The sequence below is a fragment of the Aquarana catesbeiana genome, linkage group LG05 (assembly GCF_042186555.1).
Source record: "Aquarana catesbeiana isolate 2022-GZ linkage group LG05, ASM4218655v1, whole genome shotgun sequence".
Lineage (NCBI taxonomy): Eukaryota > Metazoa > Chordata > Amphibia > Anura > Ranidae > Aquarana > Aquarana catesbeiana.
The window spans coordinates 345,237,425-345,256,679 of record NC_133328.1 but is presented as its reverse complement, the minus strand read 5'-3'; the positions used below and the strand labels follow the sequence as shown (position 1 = coordinate 345,256,679).

At 42.2% G+C, this 19,255-nt stretch overlaps 1 protein-coding gene across 1 annotated transcript in view; it reads left to right on the top strand.

The window, feature by feature from the left end:
* Nucleotides 1-17,721, top strand: part of LOC141144827 (cadherin-9-like) — a 695,333-nt gene extending 677,612 nt beyond the window's left edge. Inside the window, exon 12 of the mRNA XM_073630885.1 lies at nucleotides 15,956-17,721. Within this exon, the coding sequence (XP_073486986.1) occupies nucleotides 15,956-16,437 (482 nt within the window). The 3' untranslated portion in view covers nucleotides 16,438-17,721. The remainder of the gene's footprint in view (nucleotides 1-15,955) is intronic.
* The last annotated feature ends 1,534 nt before the right edge of the window (nucleotides 17,722-19,255 follow it).

Sequence of the window (19,255 nt, the reverse complement as noted above, 5' to 3'; positions counted from 1 at the left end):
GCTTTTAGTTTATGATTTCATTTCTTGAGGTGCTAAAATGGCAGGGCAGTACAACCCCCCCACAAATGACCACAGTTTGGAAAGTAGACACCCCAAGGAAATTGCTGAGAGGCATGTTGAGCCCATTGAAGATTTTATTTTTTTGTCACAAGTGATTGAAAAATGACAAAAATTAGAAAAATTACACAAAGTTGTCACTAAATGATATATTGCTCACACGTGCCATGGTTATATGTGCAATTACATGCCAAAATATATTCTGCTGCTTCTCCTGAGTATGGGGATACCTCATGTGTGAGATTTTTTGGGAGCCTAGCCGTGTACAGGACCCCGAAAACCAAGCACTGCCTTCAGGCTTTCTAAGTGCGTAAAATGGTAATTTCACTTCCTCACTACCTATGATGGTTTCGGAGGCCATGAAATGTCAAGATAGCACAACCCCCCCCCCCCCAAATTACCCCATTTTGGAAAGAAGACACCTCAAGCTATTTTCTGAGAGGCATGTTGAGTCCATGGAATATTTTATATTTTGCCACAAGTTTCGAGAAAATTACATTTTTTTTTACACAATGTTGTAACTAAATAGAATTTTGTTTAAACACAGCATGTTTTTGATTTCACTCCTCATCACAGTTTCGGAGGTCATGAAATGCCCAGATGGCACAACCCCCCAAAATGACCCAATTTTGGAAAGTAGACACCCCGAGCTATTTGCTAAGAGGCATGTTGAGTATTTTGCAGATCTCGTTTTTTGTCACAAAGTTTTGAAAATTGAAAAAAGAAAAAAAAAATTCTTTACTTTCTTCATTTTCAAAAATAAATGAGAGCTGCAAAATACTCACCATGCCTCTTAGCAAATACCTTGGGGTGCCTACTTTCCAAAATAGGGTAATTTGGGGGGGTTGTGCTATTTTGACATTTCAGGGCCTCTGCAACAGTGATAGGTAGTGAGGAGTAAAGTCATATTATGCCTTTAGAAAGCCTGAAGGCAGTGCTTGGTTTTGTGGTCTTGTATGCAGCTAGGCTCCCAAAAAGTCTCACACATGTGGTATCCCCATACTCAGGAGAAGCAGCAGAATGTATTTTGGGGTGCAATTCCACATATAACCATGCCATCTTTGAACAATATATCATTTAGTGACAACTTTGTGTAAAAAAAAAAAAATTATAATTTTCCCAAAACCTGTGGCAAAATATCAAATATTCCATGGACACAACATGCCTCTCAGCAAAAAGCTTGAAGTGTTTTCTTTCCAAAATGGGGTCATTGGGGCAGGGGGGTTGGGCTATGTTGGCATTTTATGGCCTTCGAAAATGTAATAGGTAGTGAGGAGTGAAATCAAAAATGTACGCCCTTAGAAACCCTGAAGGCGGTGCTTGGTTTTTGGGGTCCTGTACATGGCTAGGCTCCCAAAAAGTCTCACACATGAGGTATCCCCATACTCAGGAGAAGCAGCAAAATGTATTTTGGGGTGTAATTCCACATATGACCATGGCTCGTGTGAATGATATATCATTTAGTGACAACTTTGTGCACAAAAAAAAGTTTGAGATTTTCCCGAAACTTGTGGCAAAATATAAAATATTCCATGGACTCAACATGCCTATCAGCAAATAGCTTGGGGTGTCTACTTTCCAAAAAGGGGTCATTTGGGGGGGTTTGAATTGTTCTGGAATTTTATGCACAACATTAGAAGCTTATGCCTCACATCATCCACTCTTCTAACCACTTGAAGACAAAGCCCTTTCTGACACTTTTTGAAAAATATTATATTTTTGCTAGAAAATTACTTTGAACCACCAAACATTATATATTTTTTAAGCAAATGCCCTACAGATTAAAATTGTGGGTGTTGCAACTTTTTTTACAAGTATTTGCGCAGCGGTTTTTCAAACGCAATTTTTTTGGAAAAAACACATTTTTTTTCATTTTAATGTACTAAAACACACTATATTGCCCAAATGTTTGATGAAATAAAAAATATGATCTTATGCCGAGTACATGGATACCAAACACAACATGCTTTAAAATTGCGCACAAACGTGCTGCGGCGACAAACTACATTTTTTAAAAGCCTTTAAAATCCTTTACAGGTTACCACTTTAGATTTACAGAGGAGGTCTACTGCTAAAATTACTACCCTCGGTCTAACCTTCGTGGTGATATCTCACATGCATGGTGCAATTGCTGTTTACACATGACACCAGACCAACGCTTGCGTTCACCTTTGCGCGTGAGCATGGTGGGACAGGGGTGCTTTTTTTATTATTATTTATTCTGCTTTTTTCTTTTCTTTTTAAACTGTTCCTTTATTTTTTCATTTTTATTATCATTTTTATTTTTATCTCAGGGAATGTAAAATGTAAATACCCTCTATGACAGCAATAGGTAGTGACAGGTACTCTTTTTTGAAAAAATTGTGGTCTATTAATCCCTAGATCTCTCCTCTGCCCTCAAAGCATCTGACCACACCAAGGTTGATAAAATGCTTAACCAACTTCCCAATGGCGCTGTTTATATCCGGCGAAATCTAAGTCATGAAATGCTCATAGCTTCCAATTTCTTAGGCCATAGAGATGATTGGAGCCATTCTGGTCTCCGACCAGCTCTTTGGTCAGCTGGAACCACAGGCTGTATTCTTGAGTTCCCTGTTGGGAAAGGAGAGCCCGAGAAACCCAAGAAAAACATGAAAGCCGACCACTGGCTGAAAAAGAATGATACCAAGATGATATCTAAACCTGCAGGCATCATTGTGGTATAACCACTCAAAGTCCAGCAACATACCAGTGCGTTGCTGGTCCTTGTTGGGCATATATTGTATTGTTCTTTTTTTAATGCAGCCTGTGGACTGAATGAAAAAAAGAGATTGATCGGTGGGAATGCCCACCATTAGAATACCGCCCTTCATCCACCCACTTCTAATGATGGGCATACATGCACCATTTTTTTAACCTACAGCACTGGAGTCGCTGATTTTTGTATCATGAGAGCAAGCGCTGTTGCTGTCAAGCTAAATAAATCATTGCTGCAGTTGAATGGCATACCTGAAAAGCAAACAATGGTAACGATAAAACATTAACTCAATAAAACAACTTGATTTTTTAATGCAATCTGTGCCTAAAAAAATATATGTCGAAGCATGGGGCAATCGCTCCTCAACCCCTGCCCCCATGCTTCGGCATATATGCTCTTTTTTTAATGTGGTCATGTGATGGTTCTGTAGAAGATATAAACACTTCCCAACTGTATCAACTCTCCTCCCCGGCCACCCGAAAGGGGTTCTGACTGTGGCCGAGGGGGGGAGTATACATATGTGTAGTGATGGAGTGGGTAAGGTCGGTACATTATATAATGTGAAAGAGCCCAATGTATAGGTAGTAGGGTTCCTGGCATTAGAGGTCTACATATGTGGATCATGGACTTTCTCAGATGACCCTCTAGCAATGGGCTTCTGTCTGTGTAAGCTCTGGGAGTCTTAGTTTTAGAAGTGTATGGACTGCATTGTGCAATGAATTCAGCATAAAGCAGTTGAACAGTGGGAGGTTGAGGGATTGGGGGAGATAGGTATTAGGAAGGTATTAGGAAGGTATTAGGAAGGCGGAGGACTGAGGTATGGTTGACAAGAATATCTACGTGTTGCTTTGAGGTGTGGAAGAAGAGGTTCCAGTGGAGGTAGTATCTGTTAGCTTCTCTCTATAGTGTGACCAACATGCCCAGATTTCCCAATATTTTGTTGGCTGATCTCTGGATTGGTGTATGAGACATTCCATTTCAGCTGTCCTGTCAACTCTTTGTATCCATTCTGTAATCGTGGGGGGGAGATGTTTCTCCAGTGTACCGAGATGCATTGGTTGGTGGCGTTTATAAGGTGAAGAATGAGGAATTTTTTGTAGGCCGATCGAGAGATGGACGTGTGATGCAGTAGGAATTGAGCGGGAGTAAAGACGAGTGTGAAAGTGGTAATCTGGAATTCTGGGTTGTCATCTAGGGGAGTCATGGGTCCATAGGTGGGTCTCAAGTTTAAATTTGTGCTTGCAGTTCTAAATTGTAGTATTGTTGCATGGATTAAAGGATGAGTTTTAAGTTCTTTAGGGATGTGAGAGTGACTGAGCCAAGGTATGTGTGCTAACGGAATACGGGAGAATGCATTTTCTAGCTGGATCCAGTCCTTGTCACGTCCATGTATGTGCCAGTCGACTATCCTGGTTAGGTGGCACGCCCAATGGTATTTCTGGATGTCAGGGAGACTTAAGACTCCCTGCAATTTAGGAAGTGTCAGCCTCTCCCAACTCAATCGGGGTGTTTTGGATGACCATATGAAAGTCCTGCACAATCTTTTGTAAGTTGCTAAGAAGGATGGTGGGAGCTTGATGGGGATAGCTGTCCTGCCAATCCATGAGAAAGGGCCTGTGTACCATTTGTGCAGATCTCCTTGGATGGTCTGTAGGACAGGTTGAAAATTCTGAGCGTATAAGTCAGTCAGTTTGGTAGGTATTTTAATGCTCAGATATATAATGGCATGGGGTTCCCAACAGAATGGAAAGTTGTTCTTGCAATGTGTAACCAGTGTGTTTGGTAGGGTTATGTTCAGGACTTTCGATTTGGAAAAATGTATTTGCAGGTTTGAGAGAGAACTGAAAAGTGAGAAGTCCTTAAGCAGATTAGGGATAGTGGTTATTGAGAAAGGTCTGTGAGAAAGTAAGATATTGTCTGCGTAAGCAGCTACTTTATAGTTTCTATGATTGATCTCTAGGCCTTTGATATCTGGATTCACGGAGTTTACGTAGTAGGGGTTCCATGGTGAGTATGAAAAGTAAGGGGGACAGGGGACAACCCTGTCTAGTACCACTGGACATGGAGAAGGCATCCGACAGGCAACTGTTTACCCTAATTTTTGCTGTGGGGGAGGAGTATAAAGCTAGAATCATCTGTAGGAAGCGTTGTGGCATACCCACTGCGCAAAGTGTTCCCTCCATATAATCCCAGGCTACCCTGTCAAACGCCTTCTCCGCGTCAAGGGACAAGAAAAAGCCTTGTGTCGAAGTAGTGGAAAGCCAATGGTGGACATTCAGTGCTTTCATGGTGTTGTCCCTGGCTTCCCTGCTGGGGACAAGACCAACTTGGTCCAAGGAGACTAATGTTGGAGAATTGAGGGAGAATGCGATTGGCCAGTGCCTTGGCGTAAAGTTTCACGTCAATGTTTAGAAGTGAAATGGGGCGATAGTTTGAAACCAGTGTAGCATCTTTGTCAGGTTTTGGTATGACGGTGATATGTGACTCTAAGATGTCTTTGTTTGCTATACTTGTGGGAGATAACTTGTTAAAGGCCTTAACTAATTGTGGGATAAGTGTGTCAGGGAAAGTCTTTTAGTAGCTGACCATTAGTCCGTCTGGGCCCGGGCTTTTGCCCGACTTTAATTCTTTCAAAGCCTGTAGGGTTTCTTCCATAGACAGTGGTGAGTCAAGCCCTGTGGATTCTTCAGAAGTTAAGGGTGCAGGAGTATATCGTTTTAGAAAGTCTTGTATCAAAGTCCTTCTGTCAGTCGTGTCGGATTCTATTTGTGGGGTGTGTAGATTGTATTATTTATTGTATTTAGAGAAGTAACGTACAAATTGGTCTGCCATCTTATCTGAGGTCTCAAAGGTGTTCCCTGCGGTGTCTTTTATCATGTGGATGGAATTCGCCACCTTCTTAACTTGCAAGGCTCTGGCCAATAGCCTCCCTGATTTATTGCCAAATTCATAGAAGACCTTTTGGGTCAAGGCGAATTTGCGTTTTATTGATTTGTGTAATGCCCTGTACACACGGTCGGATTTTCCGACGGAAAATGTGTGATAGGGCCTTGTTGTCAGAAATTCCGACCGTGTGTAGGCTCCATCACACATTTTCCATCGGATTTTCCGACACACAAAGTTTGAGAGCAGGATATAAAATTTTCCGACAACAAAATCCGTTGTCGGAAATTCCGATCGTGTGTACACAAATCCGACGGACAAAGTGCCACGCATGCTCAGAATAAATAAAGAGATGAAAGCTATTGGCCACTGCCCCGTTTATAGTCCCGACGTACATGTTTTACGTCACCGCGTTTAGAACGATCGGATTTTCCGACAACTTTGTGTGACTGTGTGTATGCAAGACCAGTTTGAGCCAACATCCGTCGGAAAAAATCCTAGGATTTTGTTGTCGCAATGTCCGAACAAAGTTCGACCGTGTGTACGGGGCATAACTCTTCTAAGAGTTATTCTCTGGTTTGTATCAAGTCTGACAAGGCTTCAGCGGCTAGTGTGGCTTTGTGCTTTTGTTCCAGTGTGTATATGCATTTAGTTAAATCCTCAATGCGAGCTTTTCTCAGTTTAGTCCGTTTGACGGCCAGGGATATAAATTTGCCCCTGATTACACATTTGTGTGCAGCCCAGATTGTTTCCGGTGAAGATCCAGCCTGTATGTTTGTTTCTGGGTCTGAGAGAAGGGAATTGTCAAGTCACCATATATGTGATCTTACCATTGTAGTGGGAAGATTTAGGGCCATGGTAATGGGATTATGGTCCAAGAGAAGCATCACTCAATATTTGCTTTTGTAAGGTATGAAAGGTCGTTTTGGGAAATAAAGAAGTGGTCAATCCTCGAGTACTTGTTATGGGGTGGAGAGAAAAAGGTGAAGTCCTTATCCTTAGGGTGTAACGTGCGCTATGCATCATGTAGTAGCATGTCACTAAATTGCCTTTTTATCGTCCGTAGAGCTCTGTACGACAGTGAGGATAACCCATTAGACGTGTCAATAGCAGGATTTAAGACTACGTTGAGGTCTCCGCCAACTATTAATGTGCCCGATTGGAACGTTAGTAGGTGTTGGAGCGTTTTCCGAAAAAAAGAAACTTGTTTAGTATTTGGTGCGTATATATTCACTATGGTGAGGGGTCTCTTGTGAAGTGTGCCTTTGAGGAAGAAATAGCGACCTAGTGGATCCCTGTGGACCTCCTTTATGAGTAGAGGGCAGTGTTTAGATACTAAAATGGAAACCCCTTTGGATTTGGCATCTTTATTGGGTGCATGGTATAGTGGTATATTGAATAGTGTTTGTTATATAGTTTGGGAATGCTATCTGTTCTGAAGTGGGTTTCCTGAATGAGTGTGAAATGGGTTTTGGATTTCAGCAGAGAGGAAAGTAATTGTGATCTCTTTTCAGGTGTATTGAGACCTCGTATGTTTATAGAGCAGAGCTTGAGGTGTGCGTGTGGTAGATCCTGATCGTGAGGTGAGTTGGGTGTACTCATGACCTCCGCCAAGAAGGAGTGTGAGTGAGGGATAGGGGGTAGTTAGGTATGGGGGTAAAGGGAGGCCGCAAGGTCTAAGTTAGACTTAGTTAAAATTTATTAAATATGTTGGGAATACCGATGAGGTGGTGGAGAATCTATCTACCTACCTCGATGACTGGGGAATCGGTTATGTACAGAGCGGAAACAGTGTGTGTCCTACAAACTGTGTGGTTGCACCCCGTTCCGCTACTGTGTGGGGGTTGTCCCAGATTGAACATGGGAGTGGTCGCAAATCCTAGATTTACCCGCTACCAGACGACCGTGATTGAAGGTGGAGTAGGTGTTGGATGTTTATATAAGAAGGTGTGGGAGACGTGGGCTTGTCGAGAGGGTATTATGTCCGTGGATGTGTGTCTTATTGTAAAATAACTAGTTCAAAGGTAACGTAACATGGGATGTAAGATACATCTTCTGTGTGCGTGATACCCTTATAATGTGAGCCTTAAGAAGTCACTCGAGATGCCACTGTACCTTAAGTAGGTGATCAGCGGAAGGCCAAGTGAGAGCACGTGGGAATGTCCCAAGTGTGTTGTGGATGTTGCTTCTAAACTGTAAAAACACACATATTATTAACGTATACAAAACATATGTAGAGAAAGTAACTGAAATGTATAACAGTTGAGTGTGACTAAGGTATACATGCAGTATTATTACATCGTACCTTTCGGAATGTAGCGGCAATTCTCTCCAGGGGAGTATGTTACTGGTGATTAAAATCTATAAGGAATAACAGTAATTAAGGAGGAAGTATCGTTGAGACATTGCCCATTTCTCACCAGATCCAGAGAGTGTGTTGGGAACCTGACTGATGTTGGTTGCATCTGCAACAACTACTTGATCATCTACTGTGGAGGATCAAACATAGGAGTCTGCAATTTGCCAGGAAGTATATACGAGATTCCACTGTGCCGATACATCTGTTGTGTGTGTCAGCCAGTTTGGTGTTTACAGAGTTCGGTGGGAAGGGTGAATTCTGTGTTGTTTCATTGGGAACATTCTGTAATAGCTCTGACAGTCAAGGCATGCAGTCCTGGTTGCAGGCTGGTCATGAGTGTGAATTTCCAGTCGATGATGTAGATTTACAGCTGGTTCCCAGTCTGTGCCGGTCTGATGTCTCCTGGAAATCCCCACAGCGGTGAGCGTAGAGTGTGCGAGAGTTCTCCTGTATATCGCAGGATGTCTTGTAGAGTGTAGAGTTGAGGGGAAGCCGTATTGTGTACTGACGTACTCTTGCTGCTGGGGAGTATGGGGATTGTAGTGTGTACTGTTCATTGAGCATACACTGGGGGGGGGGGATGGTATTGTAGTCAGAGCAACCACAATACCTGGAGAAGTCTAGTTGAGGTGGAGGCAGGCAGTCAGGAAAAGTATATTAGGCTCTATGACCGTTCTATGAGTGTCCTACTGCAATAAGGTCAATGTTCACAACAGTCAAACATAACTTATGTTAACTAAAACAGGCCAAACAAGGCAAAACAGTAGTTTCAGTGTACTGATATTCTGTGAGGAGGGCTAACGGTCTCTCCTAGCTCTCCTTGATCTTGGCAAGTTGAAGGGGTTAGAGCTGTGGTATGTGCCTTGGGAGTCATAGCGGTTACCTGGTGTCGAGGGAGAACGTCTCCTTCGGTGCCTGGATGCCTGTGCTTCCACTGGTTCTTCCGCTGGCTGTTCCTTCCTGACTGCCGAATGATGAAAGGTGGCATACCAGTTCAGTACATCCACTTGCGGTTTGTTCAAAATGTCGCAGAAACGGGGAAGATCTTCTGGCACTTTCAAAAGAGCTGTGTGCCCTTGGGAGGTGGCCGAGAGGCAGAACGGGAACTTCCACTTGTATGATATTGCCTGAGTGTGCAGGGCATCTAATAAGGGTCTCAGGTCCCGGCGGTGCTGCAGAGTTATCCCTGAGAGATCCTGGTAAATTTGGAACGGTTTCCCTTCATGTATGCTCTGTGGATTTTCTCTGGCCCGTCTTAGGATTTCCTCCTTTAGTTTAAAATTCACAATGCATCATACTATATCCTTTGGGGGATCGGTGCCTCTTCCTTTAGGTCTCAACGCTCGGTGGAACCTCTCCATTTCAATAGGGGCCTGAGGTGGTCTGTTCAGAAGTTTGTTGAATAGACCAGTGATCGATGGTAATATTCGCTCCCCCTCGATCGTTTCCGGTACTCCTCTGACCCGTAGATTGTGGCGCCTGCCTCTATTGTTGAGGTCTTCCAGGTGCCTTTGCATACCCCTCATCTGGAGGGTGTGTGTGTCAATATGACGAGTAGCAGATTTGTGTGTCATGGCGCTCAGTCGCCTTTTCCACCACTTGTACCCTGTCGGTGAGTGCGTGTATATCCAATCGGAGTTCTGATATAGCCGCTGAGAGGGTATCCTTTATGTCCGCGGCAATGGTCCGCAGGTCATTGATGTTTAGGTGTGGTAAAGGTGCATCTTCTGTGCCCTCCCTATCCGAGGAGAGTGCCGGAGGAGAGTCTGAGTGAAGGAGCATCAGTGAAGGAGCCTGTGCCTATGGTGGCCTATGGCGGGAAGACACCATGTTTCCCCATCCTGAGCAGAACATTTCGTGTATATTATGCCCCTGGGATCCCGGTTGTTCCCGGTGGGATCGGGAACGGGAGGCAGATGAGCTCCGTGATGCTGTCCCCATCACACCGGCTACTTGTGGGGTGCTTTTACCTCCGCTAGGCTGAAGGCAGGTCATGAGGTAGCAGGACCCACAGAGTTAAGCAGCCATCTTAGTGTCAGGTCAGGCCACGCCCCCTATTTTTGGCTTTTTTACTTTTTTTGTGTTTTTGTGTGGGTTTTTTTGCACTTTTTTTATAAACTGTAAATGTTCCAGATTAGGGTCTCTCAATGTGATGGCCATCTCATCTTTTGAGACCCTGTGTATGTGTGCCTAGGACTGTGCAGTGCTGTACCCTACGCTAATACTCCACTAGTGTGTGGTAGGGTTCGAAACAGTCACCAATGCAGAGACCAGGTTGGTCAGGACAGGAGGGACAATAAAAGCGGGTGTCATGCCTATATCCGCACTTTCTACAGACACAACATCTTCTTTGGGGATTTCTTTGGGTGGGGTACCAGTGAGGACATGTGGAAAATGTCCCCCATGCAGCCGGCTCACTGTATTTGGATTGGGCAGTTGGGCCACAGCACTGTCTGGAAACAGAAGGGCTGTGATGATCTCTTCCTGGAATTTAAGGAGGGGTCCAGTTTGTCCTGAAGCTTTGTATAGCACATAAGCATTCAGCAGAGCCAATTGGAATAAGTATACAGACACTTTTTTATACCAGCGTCTAGCTATACAGGCAAATAGGTACAGCGCCAACAACTGGTCGTTGACCCCTCCCATATTAAGGTTATATTCGTGGACACAGAGGGGTTTCTCCACATCACCAGTCGCCTTAGGAATTTGGACCGTCATATCTGCGTGAAGGGAGGACAGAACGAAAACATTCTTATTATCCCTCCACTTCACAGTGAGCAAATTATTACATCTCAAGCAGGCTCTCTCCCGCAGCCTAAGATGGGAATCTACAAGCCTCTGGGGTAAGCCCTGGTGATTAGATCACACGGTGCCACATGCACCAATTCCATGATCAAACAAGTGATTAAAAAGTGGCACGCTTGTGTAATAATTGTCCACATACAAGTGGTACCCCTTTCCAAATAAGGGTGACACCAAGTCCCACACAATCTTACTAGTGCTCCCTATGTAGTCTGGGCAGTTCTCCGGCTCTATGCAACTATCTCTTCCTTCGTAAACCATAAAACTATATATATAGCATGTTGCCCTGTAACAGAGGTTATACATCTTGACCCCATATCTGGCACGCTTGCTAGGAAGATACCGTTGAATGACAAGTGGCCATAAAACATTATCAGGGACTCATCAACACAGACAACTTGATCAGGAGTAAACAAGGTTGGTTGAAGTGGTTTACGAGGGGCCGAATTTTGTAGAGCCGATTGTATTCAGGGTCACCCCGAGAACAACAGAGTTCATTGTCATTGAAATGCATGAACAGCAAGATCTGCTCATATTGTGTCATGGTCATGGAGGCAGAGAATACAGGCATATGGTGAATTGGGTCAGTGGACCAATATGACCGCAACTCACTTTTTTTAATTATGCCCATGAGGAAGGATAGGCCCAGGAAGGTCTTACATTCTGAGACTGTAATAGGTCTTCAATCTCTGGCAAGGGTCACCTGGGGATTAGTGGCAATGAATTGATCAGCATACAAATTGCTTTGGTCCACAATAGATCTATAGAGATCTTCCGAGAAAAACACAAATAAAAATCAAATGACATAAAATCAACTGTTTCCACCTGAATTCCGGGTTGGCCAGTGAATGAGGGAAGTACGGGTGCTGCAGCAGTGGTGGGCTCCCAATTTGGATTGGTAAATGCAGCAGGAAGGGCACTATGGACTTCACAGGCCTGTCTTTGTCTTGTTGGTGGCAGTGGGACACTAGTTGTGCTAGCCACCTCACCAGCTTGAACTGTACTTATGGGACTCGCCATGTCACCTCATGATACTGCAGTGCTGGATGTGGGACCACAATGTACTAGGCCGCTGGTGCTTGCCAGTTCCCCAGAAGGATAAGTGGCGCTAGTATTGGCTCTCTGCTCCATACCAGAGCCCTGTGCTTCTTGCACCTCAACAACAGCAGAAGAACGGGGTCGGGTACGCCTGACCTTGGCAGGGACCACTGTCAGAGCTACCTGTTAGGGTGCCACTGCTGTTCGTATTCTGAGCCTGAATCTGACAGATGGGTGATTTCCTCTTCACTATCTGTCATGCTCAGAAATGTGTAGGCCTCTTCACTAGTGTACCTTTGATTGGACATTTTGGCCTCTAAATTTACTGGTACACTAGTGAGACCCACAGGAAAAAAGAGCACTGACTGTCAGCGACTGCTTCCAACGCTACCAAAAAAACTGTTAACGTTCGCAGTGATCAGGCCTGATTCTGCGAATGCTGCAGTTAAGTGTTTAGTGTTTTGTAAGTGATAGTGATCGATTGATACTGCACTTGGGTGGGCTGGGCTGGGTGGAGGGGCTAAACGCAGGTGCTAGCAGGTATCTGGGCTGATGCCACTAACACTGTTTTTTTGGCAACCCTAAACTACTGGGGACACTAGTATAGATCTGATCAGATCAGATATTGATCCGTTCAGACACTATACTACTAAGGGAGGTGTATGGTGCATGCGTGTGTGCATCTGACACTGCCTGGGGCGATGCTGACCCTAATTGACGCTAAAACTGATATCACCCGCCGGGTGATTAGGGGGTTAAACCTTTATTTAGGTAATATACGGCCTATATTACCATATACGGTACCCTGACACTATAAAAAAAATAACTAGCTAACCAGCGTCACTGTGACACGAATATAGTGATCACTGGTGACAGGGGGTGATCAAGGGGTTAAACCTTTAATAGGGGGGTTAGGGAAGTCCCTAGACCTATCCGGGGCTACTACTAATATCCTAAGGCTGATAAGTGTCACAAATGACACCAGTACAGTGATCAAAGAAAAATATGAACACTGGACTGGGTGACACAGTGACAGGGAGTGAAGGGATTAACTGGGGGGGCAATCGGGGGGTGAAATATGTGCCTCTGTGTACTGTGTCAGTGTAGTGTTGGTGCAACTCACATTTGGATGTCCTCTCTCCTCTCTCTGGAACGGAAAAGAATTCCATGAGGAGAGTGGCATCACTTCTCCTATCTGTGTTTACACTTACACAGGCAGGGGAGGATTTCATTCATCAGGACCAATCAGCAGATCCAGGCCAGAAATCATTGGGAGTGCCCTAGGGGGTGCACCCAACGTAACATAACGTCTCTTCGCCCACCTGTGCCATTCTGCCACAGTAAAACTGCGGTGGCTGTTTGGGAAGTGGTTAATTTATTTATTTTTCCCAACCAGCTTTGTGTGTTTCAGAACCTTCTGTTCCATTAATTTCCATAATGTAATTTATTAAGAAGTAGGATGGAGAGTGGGAACCAATCTCAGTGGTTACAGAAGGTGTAAAAACCCTCAAACTTAAAATGTAAGTTCACCTTTACAGAAAATACTGTAAGGTGAACTTACACAGGCCCCCCTCCTCGCCCCCCTGGCCCGCTGACCTGGACTGACACTGATCTCTGGTTTTAAGCTGGTTTTAAGTATATACGCGTCAGGAGTTCGGGGCTTAGAAATCCTCTCTGCACCCACGCATCTTCTCCATAGCTGACAGGACGGGCTATGCGGCTGCTGATTGGTCTGCACCACCCATGTGATTGCACTGACCAATTAGAATGCTCCAAAATGTCTCTCCTGATGAGGGACATTTTGGACATTCAGCTCAGGGGATTTCTAAGCCCCGGACTCCTGGTGCACATATACCGGGGCTTAGAACCGGAGATTGCCGCAGTCATGGTCAGCAGGGCCAAGGGGGGGCGGAGGAGGGGGACCTGTGTAAGTTCACCTTACAGATTTTCTGTAAAGGTGAACTTACCCTTTAAGCATGAGATCTCACGAATAGAGTTCCTAAGAAAATACCGTCCAGTATATAATTTTTGGTTGGACTTATCCATTTTAAATAACTCACAGTTCTCAAGATTGTCTGCTTACCCATGTGTGATGTTTTGTTCTTTAGTCTGTTAAAAATAATCTTATGAGTAATATATTTTATATCGTTTATGTGAAATAACTTTCAGTTACTCACAGAATCAATATCTACAGTGTATACTACTATATACAGTATATATTGTGTGTGTGTGTGTGTGTATATATATATATATATATATATATATATATATATATATATATATATATATATATATATATATACACACAGTATCTCACAAAAGTGAGCTCGCATTTTTGTAAATATTTTATTATATCTTTTCATGTGACAACACTGATGAAATGATACTTTGCTACAATGTAAAGTAGTGAGTGTACAGCTTGTATAACAGTGTAAATCTGCTGTTCCCTCAAAATAACTCAACACACAGCCATTAATGTCTAAACTGCTGGCAACAAAAGCGAGTACACCCCTAAGTGAAAATGTCCAAATTGGGCCCAAAGTGTTAATATTTTGTGAGGCCACCATTATATTCCAGCACTGCCTTAACCCCCTTGAGCATGGAATTCACTAGAACTTCATAGGTTGCCACTGGAGTCCTCTTCCACTCCTCAACAATGACATCACAGAGCTGATGGATGTTAGAGACCTTGCGCTCCTCTACCTTCAGTTTGAGGATGCCCCACAGATGCTCAATAAGGTTTAGGTCTGGAGACATGCTTGGCCAGTCCATCACTTTTACCCTAAGCTTCTTTAGCAAGGCAGTGGTCCTCTTGGAGGTGTATTTGGGGTTGTTATCATGTTGGAATACTGCCCTGCGACCCAGTCTCTGAAGGGAGGGGATCATGCTCTGCTTCAGTATGTCGCAGTACATGTTGGCATTCATGGTTCCTTCAATGAACTGTAGCTCCCTAGTGCCAGCAGCGCTTATGCAGCCCCAGACCATGACACTCCCACCACCATGATTGACTGTAGGATAGACACACTTGTCTTTGCACTCCTCACCTAGTTTCCATCACAAACGGTTGACACCATCTGAACCAAATATGTTTATCTTGGTCTCATCAGACCACAAGACATGGTTCCAGTAATCCATGTCCTTGGTCTGCTTGTCTTCAGCAAACTGTTTGCGGGCTTTCTTGTGCATCAGCTTTAAAAAAGGCTTTCTTCTGGGATGACAGCAATGCAAACCAATTTGATGCAGTGTGCGACGTACGGTCTGAGCACTGACAGGCTGACCCCCCTCCCTTCAACCTTTGCAGCATTGCTGGCAGCACTCATACATCTATTTCCCAAAGACAACCTCTGGATATGACACTGAGCACATGCACTCAACTTCTTTGGTTGACCATGGCTAGGCCTGTTCTGAGTGGAACCTGTCCTGTTAAACTGCTGTATGGTCTAGGCCACCATGCTGCCGCTCAGTTTCAAGGTCTTGGCAATCTTCTTATAGCTTAGGCCATCTTTATGTAGAGCAACAATTCTTTTTTTCCGATCCTCAGAGAGTTCTTTGCCATGAGGTGCATGTTGAACTTCCAGTGACTAGCATGAGAGAGTGAGAACGATAACACCAAATGTAACACACCTGCTCCCCATTCACACCTGAGACCTTGTAACACTAATGAGTCACATGACACCGCGGAGGGAAAATGGTTAATTGGGCCAATTTAGACATTTTCACTTAGAGGTGTACCCACTTTTGTTGCCAGCGGTTTAGACATTAATGGCTGTGTGTTGGGTTATTTTGAGGGGACAGCAAATTTACACTGTTATACAAGCTGTACACTCACTACTTTACATTGTAGCAAAGTGTAATTTCTTCAGTGTTGTCACATGAAAAGATATAATAAAATACTTACAAAAATGTGAGGGGTGTAATCACTTTTGTGAGATACTGTATATATATATATATATATATATATATATATATATATATATATATATCGCTGGCAATAACATGACATGATGGCAATGTATAAAACAATGTAATCATTTTTTTCTGTTGGAATAAATATTTTCTTTTCTCTTTTAACATTTTAGCATTAGTCGTCCTCTTTGCAGCTTTAAAGAGGCAAAGAAAAAATGAGCCCTTTAAAGTATCAAAGGATGATGTGCGAGATAATGTTGTGACCTATAATGATGAAGGAGGAGGTGAAGAGGATACTCAAGCTTTTGATATTGGTGCATTAAGAAATCCTGAAGCCAGAGAGGAAAATAAACCTAGAAGAGATATCATCCCTGATACTATATTCCACATACAAAGAGCAGTTCCTCTGTGGGAAAATGTTGATGTACAGGATTTCATTCAAAAAAGACTAAAAGAAAATGATGCAGACACAACTGCACCTCCATATGATTCTCTTGCAACATATGCCTATGAAGGAAATGATTCCATTGCTGAGTCTCTAAGTTCCTTAGAATCACCCGCACCTGAAGAAAATCATAATTATCATTATTTAAATGAGTGGGGTCCACAATTTAAAAAGCTGGCAGATTTATACGGAGGTGATGAAAGTGATTAATGAGGCTTATGCAGTTATCAATATTAAAGATAAAATAGATTGCTGTAAGTAACATATTCCACATATTTAAATGCTGTAGATATGTTCATAACTATTTTCCTACCCTTGATACATAAAAACAATTAAGTAACAGTAATGCATTTTTAATGAAGTGTGTGGTAATAAAAAAAATGCTAAAAACCTGTTGTGTGCCTTTAACATAATATCTTTCATTTACCTTATATCTTTTAGTTTACCCCTATTTACATAAATCATACAATGAACAAGCATTTACATAAAAAGCAAACCAAACAGAGATATGTATAATGTTTATTTTAAATAATATTTACTATGTTATTTATTCAATAAGAGTGTGTGATTCTTTGTTCATTCTATTTTTGTACATGTAAAATTATATTTTTGTATTTTGAGAAATAAAAATTATTTGTAATAAAAGTACTTTTTAAAGAGTTACCTTTTCATCCTTGTCAAAAATTGCTTAATCTTAGACTTAAAAAATAATTATGAAAAATCTGGAACTATAGTGTTATTTTCTTCTCTGACTAAAGAGCAAATATGCATGATGGGTTATAATTTTAAGACTAGTAAGTATGGACAATACTGTAAAAGATAAGACATTTAAAATAAAAAAAAAATATAGTGGGTATAATGTAATTGTAAGTTGTGATCTAGCATAGATTTGCAAGCATGAACACATTATTTGGGCTTTTAAAAAGTAACATTGTGGATACCATTTTTTAAATGTAGGAAGTATACTTAAAATGTATGTGAACCCAGACACTTAACCCTAACCCAGGTACGTGATTTTGCCTGTCTGTGCCATCCTGCCGCAGTATATCTGCGTTAGGCAGTCGGCAAGTGGTTAAAGTTGTATGTGGTGTTGCATAACAGTACAATCTTCACAGGCAGTCTCATTGACACACAGATTTGGCTATAGAATTGTCTTTTGAATACAATGAGCTTGGCTAATTTACAGCAACACACTCCAATTCTGATTTATTATAGCATGAAATCATTTTAAAGGTATTTTTAGAAGAATATTATGTTTTTTTCAACAAGCAGTAATAGACTCGCTTTGACTGGCAGATAGAAGTTGACCAGTAGTTTTCTTAGGCTGCCCCTGTTCCTACTACAAAACTATCCTGCCACTAGCAAATTTATATCAAACTCTCATTAAGAATTAAGAGCCCACAGATGATACATCAGTATAAAAATGGCCAGTGGCAGGACAGTTGAGCAAGAATAAGTAAAAATGTATTACAGACATGGAAGAGACAGGTGTTTTACTACAAGAATTAGTAGACTGCAAATGATGACAGAGCAGTTTTAATGAGCAAGACTATGCTGAAATGTATTAGAAACACAGAATAAAGGCAGGCATTTTACTGCAAGAATAATGAGACTGCAGAAGATACAATAGTGTAAAATTGCCATTAAGGATGAGCTGGTGGTTTGGTCTGAACATAACCTAAAAAGCCCCCTGTTTGGTGGAAATCATGAATGAGGGACATATTTTGTTTTTTTTTGTTTTTTTTTAATAAAGGACTTATCAATCATTTGGGTGTCTTTATTTTTAGATTACAACTTTTTCATGAATGAGTAGGGAGGAGGCATAAGGGAGAGATTCTGATAAGCCCCCCACCTGTAGACCCCTTAAAACCACTGGGCAAGGGTTATGGGAAAAGGCCCTTGTTCTCATCAACATGAGTCCTCCCTGGCAAGACATCCCCGTATGTTAAGGCTTGGTATGGTTCAGAGGCACATGCCTCATCCCTCCCCTTTCCTGGGTATCCAGGCTGTATGCTCAGATTAAGAGTCTGATATGTATTTTTAGGGGAACAGCACACATTTTGCTTGTGTGTGAGGTACCCCCTTAAATCAATATCAGACTTGGAGGGATGGGTATGTATTTTGGGTGTGACACTATACATTTTGTTTTTAATTTTTGCTGGAAGATGTGCTAAAACATTTACAAAGAAAAACATAATACCATTTAAATTGCTTTTATTTATTTTTAAAAATCACACAGATCCCTCCAAATGTTCCTCAAAATGCATTAACTCCCTTGGACGGGTCTGTGTGACCTTTTATTAAAACAACACAGCTATCAATTACAGCTGCCAAAATAATTTGCAGCCAATTTTAAAACTTTTGCCCAGTACACGATCGGAAATGCCACCAGCAAAACTTTTGGTCTGAAAATGCAACCGTGTGTATGCTCCATCGGACTTTTACTGGCGGAATTCCAGCCAGCAAGAGTTTGAGAGCAGGTTCTCAATTTTTTGGTCGGAAAAAGTTCCTAGCCGAAAATGCGATCGTCTGTATGCAATTCCGACGCGCAAAAAATCACGCATACTCAGAATCGAGTATGAGACAGAAGCGCTCGGTCTGGTAAAACTAGCGCTCGTAAGAGAGCTAGCACATTTGTCACGCTGTAAATTTTTGGATCTTTTAATGCAGCGCATTCTTTTGTTCTTTATAATGCTAGAAGAATGAAGTTGTTTTGCTGCTGATATTCACACAGAGTTCTCACATACTTATTTCTTTATTATTTCTCATGATCTCCTGAATAATATTTTTGGTTTTTGAAGCCAGATCACCATAATAATATTTATAATTATTTTTTATAGTTATTTTTTTTAATCAAGATCTCCAGTTTTTTGGATTATTTTTAAATTAGTTTCTAGTGATCTCCATAATTTTTTTTTTGATGTGTTAAGTTTCCACAACAACATTATTATCTTGTATTTTTATAAAGCTCAAGGAGGTTGGTGTTGTTGTCCCTTGTTAATTTGACATTGTATTTTGGAAATGTACC